This window comes from Ctenopharyngodon idella, chromosome 11 (assembly GCF_019924925.1).
Source record: "Ctenopharyngodon idella isolate HZGC_01 chromosome 11, HZGC01, whole genome shotgun sequence".
In the NCBI taxonomy this organism is placed as follows: Eukaryota; Metazoa; Chordata; class Actinopteri; order Cypriniformes; family Xenocyprididae; genus Ctenopharyngodon; species Ctenopharyngodon idella.
Window position 1 is genome coordinate 21,257,618 of NC_067230.1, and position 13,725 is coordinate 21,271,342.

Below are 13,725 nucleotides of genomic sequence, written 5' to 3' on the forward strand. Positions count from 1 at the left end.
TTTGTTCTATTGTAGTTTTTTGTCCTATTGCTTGTAATTATTTGCTTTGTTCCTATTTTATCACTGACTGTTTACCTGTCTTCAGTGAGCCTGAGGTTTTTTTTGTTTTTTTTTTAACTTATGTTAGGCTAGTATTAGTTTTCATGTGATTTTGAAATTGGTGATGAGATTTATGACATTTCAATTTAATTTTGATATAAAAACTTTATTTAAAGCTATAAATAAATAAATAACTATATCCTTATCCTGAAATAAAATTATTCATATTATGATACAAGATTTTGGTCACATCGCCCAACCCTATAGCCTGATAGTCTGCCATACCATTTTATATCAACACAAGAGTACAAAAGGCTACAGAGATCAAATGTACGGCATAACATGCATGACTTCAATCATTTTTTAACAAATGTAACAATGTTCTTGATGCAATAATTGTAAATACTAAAAGGCAGCAGTTTCAGCACAAGAACCACCAGGCGTGTTCTGACAGGCAACTGATGGTTCAATCATTTTCTGCGTTCTGTGAGCTGACAACCCAAAGACAAACAAGTCTGGTGCTAACGTGAATCTTTCACACTATTGTACTGCCACACTGACTGGGTGGGGAAAATATGTCTCGGGTAGTTCACATATGTCCATCATTCAATATTTTAAGCATGCTGGTGCATAATTCAACATCTCTCCATTCGTACTCTACTCTTTAAGTGAATTGGGGGGGGTGTCAGGATCCCATTATAACTAATAGAATGCTGATGGTCAATCTTTATCAGGCCATTACAAATGTAACGTGCATGCAAAAATATGCCGACAAGCTGTCATTGTCAACTACAGACAAAACCATTGTTTTTTCATGCACTGGTCAATTTTAAGATGTTGGGCTATTCCGTTCCATAACATGTTTTCAGACTAGTGGAAAGAAAACATCCAAAATACACATTTAAATGCTTGATTTATGACACTTTCTCTATATGCATCTGTACATTTTTCATCTTTAAAGGCTGTTTTCTCAAAATTAGCTTTTTCACATACACTGAGCCAGAAATCTCCACTTCAGTAGCACTAACACCATACTTTCCAGTTTTATTCCCATCTATATTCTGAAATTTTACAGACAGGCTTGACTTGATCATATATCATTTGCCTGATTTACATTTTATTTCTAAAAACATGGTGAATTTTTTGACAGTATTTTCCGATTTATGACTGATATGAAGAGATATCCAAAATCTTCTTTGTAAAAACCTTTAACTCTAATGCCAACAAAATGAGTAAATTACAATTTATGCAATGAGTGCATATTTTATTAGATGAGTTATTTGCATATTTAAACATGACATTTCAGAAAACTTCATTAAAAAACAACTGTCATATTGTACTGTCATTAATCATCTGGGGAGGTACAGTGATATCTATTTGTTACCTGTGGTGTCTTGTCTTAATGTCAAATCATGGTAGCTCCATGTAAATTATAAGCAAGAAGAAAGCAAATTCAACAGTAAGCAGATCATGACAGTATAGGTCTCTATTTGCAGTAGCTAAAGGGGAAACCCCAAATACAGACAGCGGGTAACATTCCAGCTGCTGAGTAGACGGGGGACTAGTCTTGCATTGACTAGATATGACAGCCAAGGTTACCTAGACACAATGTGTATGAAATCTTGCAAATGAGGCTCTATATAGGATCTGAACTGTAGATAGTATAACCACCTGTCGTCGAATACACCTATAATGCTAATTCATCCAGCATATACTGACAGATGTAAATAACTCATGCACAACTTCATACAGACTCAATAACGCTCCATAAACAATCTTACATGTCCTGTTCGCAAAAAAAAACAGAGCTCGTATGCATATTAATGGCACCACAAGTTGGCCAGGATTCGTATTTAAAATGACACGCAGCTGCCGCGCGTCTGTTTCCAAAATATTAATAGATACGGCCTCCACCTCCAACTACTGATAGTTGACAGGACCTAAAGTTGCTCGTTTGGCAGTTCCCGGTCGAAGAGCCCCCTTCCAGCTCGCCTTACTGACCGAGTTTCAGTCACAAATATTTCACGTCAGACGCCTGTCAGACACGCAAACAAATAGCAGGCGAGCTAAAGTAAAGCTGGCGGCTAATCAACAGCTCACTCTCGCTACCTGTCTGACAAAAACCGTATTGGCGGCTAGCTGGCTTGCTAACTAAACTTGTTCTCCTGTGACAGTAGAGCTTGCAGTGTCCCCACCTGCCCCCGACCGACGGCGGCAGCGACAGCAGCATACCACTTGAGGCCTGAACGTCTGTCCTCCCGCTCTACTCAGAACTTCAGCACCACACAACTAACAGTTAAAGTCGTCCATTTTTCGCGGGCCCTGACTTCAACTTCGCGAGCTCCATGTCGCGAGCTTGTAACGTTCACCCGCACTCACCCAGGCTCGTGTCCGCTACTGGAGGCCAGTGCAGGTCTGTCAAAGTTAGCCGTCCCCTCCCCTTCCTTTTTTCGATCACAGCTCCCTCTCTCTCCTCGAAATGAGCCTCAGCTCTCCGTGTTTATCGTGGGTTTGAGACCCGCAATCCCTTTACCGGTTTGTCCGTGGCGTCTCCTAGCTTCTCCGCCTCTCTCTCGCTCGTTCGCCTTTCTCTCTGAATAGCTAACATCCGGGGACTGCGCGGATCAAAAATCCGGAACTACTTTTGGTCTTTAGCCGGAGAGCAGCCCACTGTACCAAGCTGCGACAGGGATTGCAGCCTGAAAGTAGTGCCTTTAGTGTACAAAATATTGTCACGAGAATTATTATCAATGACTTTTCACATTTAACCATTATCATAATAAAAATAATCATATCTTAAAATAAAAAAACGATTTCGAATATTAAATGTAATTATCGATTCATAAGAAACTTTAATAGAATGAGTTGAGAATGAGAATGTACATTTTCGGAAGGTGTGAATAGTACCACCAAATTTAGTAAAAAAAAATTGTAATAAAATATAAATGGTATTATTATTATTATAAAAAATAAAGTTAATTTAATGACGACGTTTTCACAGTGTCTGAAGGAAGAAAAATATTCCTGACTTGTTTTACCTTTTTTGTACACCAAGTGTTTCTGTTTTCAAAAAACATCTTCTTTACTTTTCGCATTTTAGTCCATTGTTAATATTTATTAATCCTTTTCAAAATTGTGGATCTTATAATAAAGAGTTAAATAATAACTTAAACTTTATTTATAGGGTGGGTAAATATAACATTCATAATACTAAGTTTTTATAACCCCAGCCCTTAATGTTTTGCAAAATGAGCTGTAGAAACGCTTCTCATATCGCATTGCTTAAACAATGCTGCCCCCTGTGAACCTGGAGGTGGACTACATTTTGTACACATATTTTGCAATTCAGTTCATTACTCCTACAAAGCCTACCATGTTTTTTTCTTGTATGTTGAATGCATTATATCACTGTTTATTGACCATAGTAAATTAAATACTTTAAATAAATTATTATACTGTAAATTATTATATTTTATCTCTGTTTTCTTGTGTAAGCTTCTTTTGTCTTTCATATTACTGTGTTTCACGATCCACATAAAAGCGGAGGGAACAGTAATCTAAGCTTTTATTTTGGAATTTACATCGCAGACCTCTGACAGAGCCAATCACAACAGCCAAAGCTGCGCATGCTCACACTCAACCATTATAAGATGTAGGAACTACTGCTGATCTGTCACACACTCAGTCCAAGTTTATTAGGGTCATTCGAAAGTAAATTATATTCTTTCGCGTTATATTTGTGAGTGAGCGAACAGGTAAAGCTTAATTTAGCTTATTTTTTTCGTTTGTCAATATCAGTGCGATAGCAGCATACACTGACAGCGAGAATGTTTATATTGTTTTAGGTAGCAACACATAATATTAGTGTAGCACTCATGTTAAAAGATTTACATTACTTTTTGTCTGGTGATAGTCATGATAATTATGATATTCTTTCTCACACTTAACTTGGAAATACTGCACGCAATTGGTCAAATATTCATCTGACCTTCATTTCATAGTTAACCAACAACACTATATTGATACAGTGCTGCTCAGTGTCAATTATGTAGTATGTAATACCATATTATCTTAGGTCTGGGATGTGTCAGATCTTCATCTTAAGCATGCCTAGTAATAACACTTAACTAATTTTTTTTTTTCAGCTTTACAATGGCCCACTCAGCCTCAAGTGCAGTGGATGGAGGACTGTCTGAAGAGTTTGCAGTCCCCTCTCACGTGGAAGAAGTCAGGAAACTCATGGCAGAGTTTGCTGAACATCACAGTTCGGCCGGGCGCAGAGTAGTTCTGATCACCTCAGGAGGAACTAAAGTTCCTCTGGAATCCCGTACGGTACGATTCCTGGACAACTTCAGCAGTGGTCGGCGAGGGGCATCCTCTGCGGAGTATTTCCTGGACTCAGGCTATGCAGTGATCTTTCTGCATAGGCATCGTTCTCTCTACCCATACACTCGTCTATACACAGGGGTCAATTTACTGGATAGCTTACGATTAGAGACTGGTAAGGAGGACAATGGTCAGATCCTGGTGGATCAGAACTCACTTCCAAACATTGCAAAGGTTTTAAAGCGCTATCAGGTGGTGAAAACAGCAGGATTACTGCTGCCGGTTGAATTCAACACCTTGTCAGAGTACCTCCATCTTCTCAAAGCTGCAGCCCAAGCATTAAGCTCCATAGGTGAACAAAGCCACTTTTTGATTACAGTAGGCCAAATACATTTTAGTGGGATTATTAGTAGTTATAATTAATTCTGTTTTTCCCTCCTAGGGTCCAAGGCTATGTTTTATTTGGCTGCTGCTGTTTCTGATTTCTACATCCCAGCATCTGAAATGCCAGAACATAAAATTCAGTCCTCTAATGGGCCACTTCAGGTGTATAAAAAATACAAATATTAATTCAGTCTGCTAGGTCAGGGGTTTTCAATCTTTTAGAAGCCTAAGTCACCAAATATTATCCTTGTGCAAGGGATCCCCCCATTCTAAAATTTGAAATTCAGCTATATATAATGGATAAAGACCCAATTTATATTAAAAAAAATTATAAACATATTATATGGAAAATATTTAGTTTTATTACATTACATTATTGAAGGGTTAGTTCACCCATAAATAAAATGTTTGTCATTAAGTACTGCCGCTCATGTCGTTCCAAACCCGCAAGACCTTCGTTCATCTTCGGAACACAAATTAAGATATTTTTGATTAAATCCGAGAGGTTATTATCTCCCATAGAAAGCAATGAAATTACCACATTCTAGGTCCAGTAAAGTAGTAAAAACATGGTTAAAATACACAGTTTACGTCGAAGACACATTACAGAGCTTCTGTGTTCTACGTTGACTATTTTAACGATGTGTTTACTACTTTTCTGGACCTTGAATGTGGTAATTTCGTTGCTTTCTATGGGAGATCATCAAAAATATCTTAATTTCTGTTCCGAAGATGAACGAAGATCTTATGGGTTTGGAACGACATGAGGGTGAGTAATAAATGACAGAAATTTATTTTTTTTGGTCAACTAACCCTTTAATTCTTTCTACTCACTATAATACTGTACTGTTTGATGTATTATTTATTTAAATTAATTTTAATCTCTTTATTCATTCATTCTTTTACACTGTTTTTCTCTAAACTTTTCCATGCACTCCCTTGCAGAAAACCCCTGCGACTGTCTACATTTAGTTCATTTTGCAATCTCCAATCAACATATGACAAGTCATTCATCTGTTTGTTTATATTATTTAGATAAGTATGAAGATGGTTCCCAAGATGTTGTCCCCATTGGTGAAGGACTGGGCACCTCAGGCATTTGTCATCTCTTTCAAGCTGGAAACAGACCCCTCCATCCTTTTGGAGCGAGCACGGCGTGCCTTAGAAACGTACAACCACCAGGCAGTGGTCGCAAACGTTCTCGACACGCGCCGTGGTTATGTGGTTGTGGTCACCAAAGACACGCAACACGAGCTGGTACTCACAGATGAGGAAGTGCAGAAAGAGGTAGAGATTGAGGACAGGATTGTCAGTAATCTGACTGCAGCACACAGTCAATTTATGTCTCAAGTATGAAAAACCTTGCTGTGATTTCATAGCATGTAGGCTCAAGTTGCTTTTTCAGGCAGATGTGGGATGTTTTTTGTTGTCTTGTAATGATTATGGTTCAAATTTGGACAGAGAAGCTTATCCTGAAACTTTGACTTCTGTTTGTTGTCATTCCGAATGATTTCTGCAAGTTCTCTCTGTTGTGAAACTTCTCTCTGTTTTTCACAACTTCTCTGTTGTGAAATTCAGTTGCTTATTTTAGATCTAATAATTTCCTTTATGTTAATGTCCTCATCCTCTGTACTAACATTATTTTAGCTACATTCTTTGGCCTTTACTCATAGTTTAAAAATAAAATGATATAAATATATGCTTCACTAGCTATCATCCTAAACTTGCCTTTGCTTAGTATCTTAATTCTGTTCTTATTAATCAACTTTGAGTCTCTGCAACAAATCACACTTTAACAGCTGCTGATGTAAATGACATTTTAAATAATTATTAATAATGTATACAAATGTTTCTGCAATAAAGTACTTTTGAAGTACATTTTCTGAATGACAACAGTTTTGAAAAGCACTGCACAATCAGAACTTTTGAACTCGAGATTTTAATTTTATTCGAAATTTGAGCTGTTGTATAAAACGTCATTTCCATCTGTTGATATCTGGGATACTAAGCATAAACACCAAAAAAAGTCCATTTTAATATAACATTCAAGCTAGGATGAGTATCATCTGTAGATTGATCACTTGAGTTTGATGCTCCTCTTAACTCCAGCACGAATACCAGACCATTCTCCACTGTATCTCGTCTCCTCGCGCCGCACCTCACGAACCTGACACAAATGATCTGTAATCAGTGTCTGTTTTGGATAGTGATTTACAAATGAAAGTGAATTATACAAATTAATTCTATGACACTTACCTGACCCTTGCGGCGAATCTGGGCACGTCTGAACTTCTCTCTGTGTTTGACTCTGGGATTCCGATCAATCTTCTTCCTCTTGGGTGTGAGCCCTTTGTTCTTGGACATCTTTTCACAAAACATATGATGTGAATATGATAACACTCTCCGTAATATTGTTTAAATGTATTGGAAAATGACTGACTTTCAGGTCAGTCGTTGCTAAAGATTTTGAAAAGTTGTGTGGCTATGAGACGAATTGAAGGCATATTAATCACAACACCTCACCTGATAGGTGATCCCTCTTTTAGCATTTTGCTCCATCCCTTCCTTCTCCACCAATCTAGTAATGCAGTCAGTAACAGTAAGGTTTCTGAAACATTATTTATGACAGACCACAAGGGCTAAATGTTGTAAATGAACTCACTCATCCTCTTTCTGCATCTCGATCTTTTTCCTCTTGAGTTTCTGCCTCTCCGCCATGGCATTGTAGAAGCGCAGATTCGCTTCCTCATCCAAATCTGACTCCTCTGCTTCCACCAACTCGGTCTCTTCCAATACCTGAAATAAAGACATGTCAAACTCAGCAAAAATAGAGCCAGTGCTAATACTGACATAAATTAAAAGGGAAAAGTAAATACTTTGGTATGTTTGCTGCCTGCTGATCTCCTTGCAGTTTTGTCTAGCTTTTCTCCAGAGAGAAGCTGCCTCATTTGAGGAGCCAGTCTAGCATCTACTGCTCCTAGTTCATTTATCAGCTGTGAAAGTGATAATGAGATGAAGTCTTAAAAGCTTTTTTAATGAATACCTGTGATTTAAAAAGAAAAAGTGTAAATTTGATTATACTTACATTTCTGTAGGTAAGCAACCTCTCAATCACAGGATGGTTATGTGCTGGAATTCTCTTAGCTTTTAGAACCAAATAAAAACTAATGTTTGTGCAATAGCTGGAAAGAAGGGAATATTCATAATGAAAAATAGAACTGCACTATTGTTCAGAAGTTTGGGTTCAGTACGATTTTTGAAAGAAGTCTCTTATGCTAACCAAAGCTGCATTTATTTGACCAAAAATACAGTAAAACGGTAATAAAGTGAAGTGACATGTAGCCAAGTACGGTCCCATACTCGGAATTTGTGCTCTGCATTTCACCCATCCAAGTGCACAAACACACACGTGAACTCACCTGGAGCAGTGGGCAGCCATTTTTACTGCAGTGCCTGAGGATCAATTGGGGGTTAGATGCCTTGCTCAAGGGCACCTCAGTTGTGGGTAATGAGAGTAGAAGAAAGCCCTAGAGTTTGCTATCAACTGTTTTTTGGTATATTTTGGCTGATCTCTGTTCCATACTTACACAAAAACTGCATTGCAATTTCCCAAAATGTCTTTTGTGTGGAAATTTTTACAAAGTCTGCAAACAGAGCGTTAACACGGGCCAGAGATGGGACATGCTGAAAGCAGACACGAAGAGGAGAGGAGAGAAGAGCACAGACGCAGCAGCAGAGAAAATATTACACCAGGCAAAGCAAGCTCACTGTTCGCGATGCTTGAAATATTGAAAAAATATATAAATATTGAATACAGGGTGGGAGTTTATATGAATGTATCTCTGAAAGGACTGGCTGTCTTCAGAAAAGCTGATTGCTTTTTCTTTCACTCTTTCCTCTGTATAATGCCTAATAAAGTAGTGTTTGGAAGCGCAGTGCTGCTTTGTTTACAGTCAGCAGGACAGGGATATCTGCAGGTTGGAGTAATGGGTGTTCCGTAAGGTAGGGGTGCTCCAGAAGGTATACAATGCAACAACAGAACCCCAGTAGTACACCATACCTGCAAACTAGTCTCTTTTCGGCAAAATTCGCTGTTTTGAACCAAAATATGTCATTTATGTGAATCGTGTAGATCCGAAGAGTTTTTTTTTCTCTCAGGGGTGGGGGGTGTCAGGGTGAGTTTGCAGGCACAATAAACCTCACAAGAATCAAAAATGGGCTACTTCCCCATAAACTGGAGTGCGACCATAGATGTCTCTCGAGCTGTTGTGATCTTTTTTGGCGCTCTGTGGTGTGACTGACACATCGCTGTAGCGCTTCAGTTCAAACAGAGGCAGAGCGCATGTGAACCGATCATCTCTTTCGCTTTACAACACTAAATAAACATGAATGAATGTAGGATGAATGAATGTTGAAAGATACAGTACAACTTACTGAAATCCGTATCATGTCATATGTAACGTTAATCGATCAACCGTGGAAAAGCGCCAATAAAATAGCTTGTAAAAATGTCACATTTACCTCAGAAAAGCCGTTCAATGTCAAAAAACGTGTTAGTCAGCTACAAAAATGAACTTAGAGAGGAACATTTTGATATATATCCACTGTGACTATAGGCCATTGCATATTCATGTACTTAACATGTGCATCAATACTGAATGAATAAAACCGTTTTATGACGGTCACCATTTAAATGTTAAGGCCAATATTAAAAACGAGTAGAAACATAATTATGTCATTAAAAATTTATTATAACGTTATTATAAAACTTATTTATGTGTAATTTACATGTAAGTAGCTTACAAATCAATTAATTTTAACCTTTAATATTATGATGATGTACCAGCTGTGGTTCCCTGTATAGTTTACAGCATTAGTTGAGAGATATTTTTCTTTGAGGAAATTTGCCATGTACTGTAGGCTACCTGATAGGCCCCAAATTAATCATTATTGAATTGCAGGTAATCAAATCGAAATCAAATCGCAAGCTTCTGAATCGAAATCTAATCCAATTGTAAAATTTGTGTCAATGCCCAGCCCTAGTGTCAATAAATGTTTTTTTTTTTGTTGTTGTTGTTTTTTACTTGAAGCAAATGTTGTTTTTTCCACTTATTTTCTTGTGGGAGTGCACCAGAATGCTTAGTTTATATGTTAAAATCACGAAAAATTTCTCTTGGGGGAGGATGCCCCCAGACCCCAGTACTACTATTTACTTTGTAAACATGTCACCTTTTTCACCACTTTGGAGTTTGCAGGTATGTAACCCCTAACCCTACCCCAACGGGCAGCTTTCGCAACCAACTGACCTTTTGGCACACCCACTACCTTTCAGCATGGCCATTACTCCAACTTGCAGATAGATACCCACGCTTGTGCAGGTATGTTTTATGTAGCATAATTTCACAAAGCTAAAGTCAGACCATGCTGTTTTTGCTTTGAATTTTAAAAGATCTAATTTAATTCAAATGTTACATATGTGTAGCATCTTTGTTTGGATCGTGATTAAAATGCAGTGGTTGCCTCTAATTTCAAATGGCTACAGATAATGTTCATTTAAGGCCAGTTTGGCCTGTAATAGAGCAAATAAGCATCAAATCAATTTGCTTATATAAATTTTTATTTTAAAAAATCAGCAACCGTTACTGGAATCAGCCAGTTATATCATCAAAAATTTGTCAATTGGAATTGGCTATGAAAAATCATTGTCGGTGCAAATATTATATTGCTGTGTAATAGTTTTTGTGGAAACTGTGATTTATTCTTTTTCAGGGCTCTTTGATTAATTGAAAGTTTGAAAGAACAGCATTTTAATGCATCCTTGCATTTCAAAAATCTTACTGACCACAAACTTTTGAATGATAGAGTTATATAATATACATACTGCAATCACTCACAGAATTAGAATTTATAATATGATATAGGTAAGGCTTACTTAAGATAAAGTTGCTGTTTCGTAATGAGGTATTTTGCACCCTAGAGGAATTAAAGGATACAAAGAAAAAATAAAATGAGTCAATTTTAAAGAGTAATTACATAAAACTTGAATAATAGTCCATTGCTCTAATTATGTAGATTTAACTCACCTTTCCACGACGAATCCGTCCATCTTTGACCATCTCCACAAGGGGCTGAACTTCATCCCTCAATTCTGTAAGCTGAGTATACAAAAAAAAAATACTCAAATTTAGAAATACAACAGCACCGAGGGAATTTTATAGCAATGCAAAAAGGCCACATAAATGTCATTCCTGCAAGCTTTTACCTTTACTTTGAAGTCCTGAATAAGTTCCAACAACTCTGGTGATTCTTTCTTCAGCAGTTTGAGCTTTTCCTTCTGTGACATGGTCTTCAAATCTTTCACAATCCTTTCCTCTTTTTCACCCTCCTTCTCCTCTTCAGCCTTTGCTGCAAACTCCTAATAAACCACAGGAAAGTACAAAGACGGAGATATATGACGTCTGAACTCTGCTGATGTCTTTAGAAAAAAAAAAGAATTGTAGTACCTCAAGCAGGTTTAGATCGTAGTCTTCCTCGCTTAGGTTGGCTGCCAATCTCCTTTGAATGTTTTTGGCCTCCTCTTCCTCTTCTTTGTCTTCTGCCTCAATCTCTTCAAGAGATTTTCCCTCTGCAAAATATACAAATCAAACATGCTATAATATGTACATATTATACATTGCATACTAATATAAAGTTATAATATGTCATACATATGTAGGTAAAATGAAAAATGCTTACTTTTAGTGACATAATCAGAATCATAAAAAATCTTCTTTTTGTCTCCCCAAGCCATGTCATTTGGAAGATCTGTAAGAATTGAAATGGAAGTGTCAGAGACAATGCCTTGAACATCTCTGTTCAGGGCAATAAAATACTTTTATATGCTTGAATATTCTTGAAAATGTTTTGTAAAGCACACATAAACAGTTATATTTGGAATATCTTTAAAGCACATTACCATCATCTTTCTGTCCTTCCAGGTCACTCTCCATGTCTGTCTCCTCTTCATTATCCTCTTCTTGCACTTCCTCCTCCTCCTCTTCTTCTTCTTCTTCATCATCATCTTCATTCTCAGAGTCAGAAAGTGTCAGGGGCATGACCTCCTCCTAAAAAAAAAAAAAAAAAGCAGAAAAGTTCACACTATTACAATCTATAAAAAGCCTTTAAAGTCATGCTACCAGTTATCAATTGTTCTGCAATGATTTCATTTGCTTACAGCTTTATCTTCATCCTCTTCATCACTGTCTTCCTGCACTCCTCGAGCCAAGAGATTCTACAGACCAAAGTCAAAGGTTTAATATGTACAATGATAATATCATGACTGTTCATGCATAAAGAAAATATAACTCACTGAGATTTTTTCATTGTGGAATTCATCTATTTTATCCTCCACATATGCTGACGATTTCTGATGAGAAAACACAAACATGTTTACAACCAGAATGCCACAATAATACCTAAACAAACAAACAAACAAACAAATACCTTATCTGGAATGGGTTCAGCTTCAAGGTCATCACTGTCATATTCCTGTTGCTTCTTTGCTCTAGGCTTTCTTACTATCCTTTGAAATAAAAAAAATGCATTTGTAAAATAATTAGAATGTAATAATTAAATTAAAAAGACCTAAATTATATCTATTTGCACCAACATTTAGTGCAGGTTTTCAAAAGTCTGCCCTGTCTCGTGTCTATTTATACAATTTGTTAGTAGAAACGATGCAGAATACAATAAACTAACTTGTTTATTTGTGACCTTATATATGTGTGTGTGTGTGTGTGTGTGTGTGTGTGTGTGTGTGTTTGTTTAAAGAACTGATGTGCTCTGTATGATCAAAGTGCTACTACTGTGTTAACGAGCAGAAACGACGACACATTGTAGTGTACTACTAACCTTCTTGTACGGACCATGCTGTCATCGGGTTATAAAAATTATTGCTGGATCTTATTATCTAAATATTCGAGCAGTTCATAAATATTGTATAGCTCATAAACCAAGACACGAGTAGGTAAAAACAGGTCAACAATTATCCGCGTGGACTTCCCACATGCGTTTAGAACAGGAAGTAAACTAAGTGAGTACTTCCTCTACTGAGTGAGTCTGTGTCAAAATAAAAGTCTCCAAAATTAATCCGTTGTTTGAAAATAGATCTGAGCATCTAAAATACTATCTATCTACCTATCTATCTATCTATCTATCTATCTATCTATCTATCTATCTATCTATCTATCTATCTATCTATCTATCTATCTATCTATCTATCTATCTATCTGAACAATTAAACTCTCATAACTGTACATTGTCTACCATAACTGTACATTTCTACATAACATCTAAAATAGATAGATAGATAGACCCTAAATTGTACACTTGTAAATAACATGAAAACATACTATAGTAATTTATAGTAAATACTATAGTATTTTTTAACCATACTATAGTAAATTGTAGTATACTCTCTATATTATAGTATTTACAACACTTTGTCAATGAATGCTACAGCATGCTGTAGTATTAACTATAGTGAACTGATAAACTGTAATAAATACTGTAGAATACTTTAGTTTTTACTACAGTAAACTGTCGTGTATTGTAGTATAATATACCCTATAGCTGTAGAAAACTTAGTACAGTATTGGGTAAAGTAATTTGTTTATATTACTATAGTTGTTATATTACCACAGCAACAATAGAATTACCACAACAAATTCATTCAAGTACTTTACTATAGTATGGTTCAAAAACACTATAGTATTTACTATAAATTATTATAGTAGTTTTAATTATATATATATATATATATATATATATATATATATATATATATATATATATATCTATCTGAACAATTAAACTCTCATAACTGTACATTGTCTACCATAACTGTACATTTCTACATAACATCTAAAATAGATAGATAGATAGACCCTAAATTGTACACTTGTAAATAACATGAAAACATACTATAGTAATTTATAG

General features: G+C 36.3%; 3 protein-coding genes across 5 annotated transcripts in view; 1 reads left to right on the top strand and 2 right to left on the bottom strand.

Moving 5' to 3' along the window:
* Positions 1 to 2,646, bottom strand: part of foxj3 (forkhead box J3) — a 98,231-nt gene extending 95,585 nt beyond the window's left edge. For all 3 annotated transcript variants that reach the window (XM_051912348.1, XM_051912347.1, XM_051912346.1), the window contains exon 1: positions 2,419 to 2,646. The gene's annotated coding sequence lies outside the window, so the exon portion shown is untranslated. The remainder of the gene's footprint in view (positions 1 to 2,418) is intronic.
* Positions 2,647 to 3,629: 983 nt separating this feature from the next.
* On the top strand, positions 3,630 to 6,627 carry ppcs (phosphopantothenoylcysteine synthetase). The gene is made up of 4 exons (XM_051912858.1): positions 3,630 to 3,794; positions 4,185 to 4,717; positions 4,808 to 4,911; positions 5,785 to 6,627. The coding sequence occupies exons 2-4, from the start codon at positions 4,192 to 4,194 to the stop codon at positions 6,103 to 6,105; spliced, it is 951 nt and encodes a 316-aa protein (XP_051768818.1). The 5' UTR covers positions 3,630 to 3,794; positions 4,185 to 4,191; the 3' UTR covers positions 6,106 to 6,627.
* Positions 6,628 to 6,672: 45 nt separating this feature from the next.
* Positions 6,673 to 12,831, bottom strand: utp3 (UTP3 small subunit processome component). The gene is made up of 16 exons (XM_051912857.1): positions 12,640 to 12,831; positions 12,232 to 12,310; positions 12,098 to 12,154; positions 11,963 to 12,019; positions 11,705 to 11,852; positions 11,485 to 11,553; positions 11,253 to 11,374; positions 11,012 to 11,164; positions 10,833 to 10,904; positions 10,682 to 10,722; positions 7,835 to 7,931; positions 7,626 to 7,742; positions 7,412 to 7,545; positions 7,273 to 7,327; positions 7,006 to 7,113; positions 6,673 to 6,916 (listed from the first exon to the last, which is right to left on the bottom strand). The coding sequence occupies exons 1-16, from the start codon at positions 12,654 to 12,656 to the stop codon at positions 6,827 to 6,829; spliced, it is 1,416 nt and encodes a 471-aa protein (XP_051768817.1). The 5' UTR covers positions 12,657 to 12,831; the 3' UTR covers positions 6,673 to 6,826.
* Positions 12,832 to 13,725: the final 894 nt, after the last annotated feature.

Excerpts from the sequence above, each read along its gene's own strand:
- ppcs (XM_051912858.1), top strand. The coding sequence starts at position 4,192 with ATGGCCCACTCAGCCTCAAGTGCAGTGGATGGAGGACTGTCTGAAGAG. Across the intron at positions 4,718-4,807 it reads CCAAGCATTAAGCTCCATAG|GGTCCAAGGCTATGTTTTAT; the intron begins GTGAACAAAGCC and ends TTTCCCTCCTAG. Across the intron at positions 4,912-5,784 it reads CCTCTAATGGGCCACTTCAG|ATAAGTATGAAGATGGTTCC; the intron begins GTGTATAAAAAA and ends TATATTATTTAG.
- utp3 (XM_051912857.1), bottom strand. Across the intron at positions 12,155-12,231 it reads CTGAACCCATTCCAGATAAG|AAATCGTCAGCATATGTGGA; the intron begins GTATTTGTTTGT and ends TTTTCTCATCAG. Across the intron at positions 7,328-7,411 it reads GAGATGCAGAAAGAGGATGA|ATTGGTGGAGAAGGAAGGGA; the intron begins GTGAGTTCATTT and ends CTGCATTACTAG.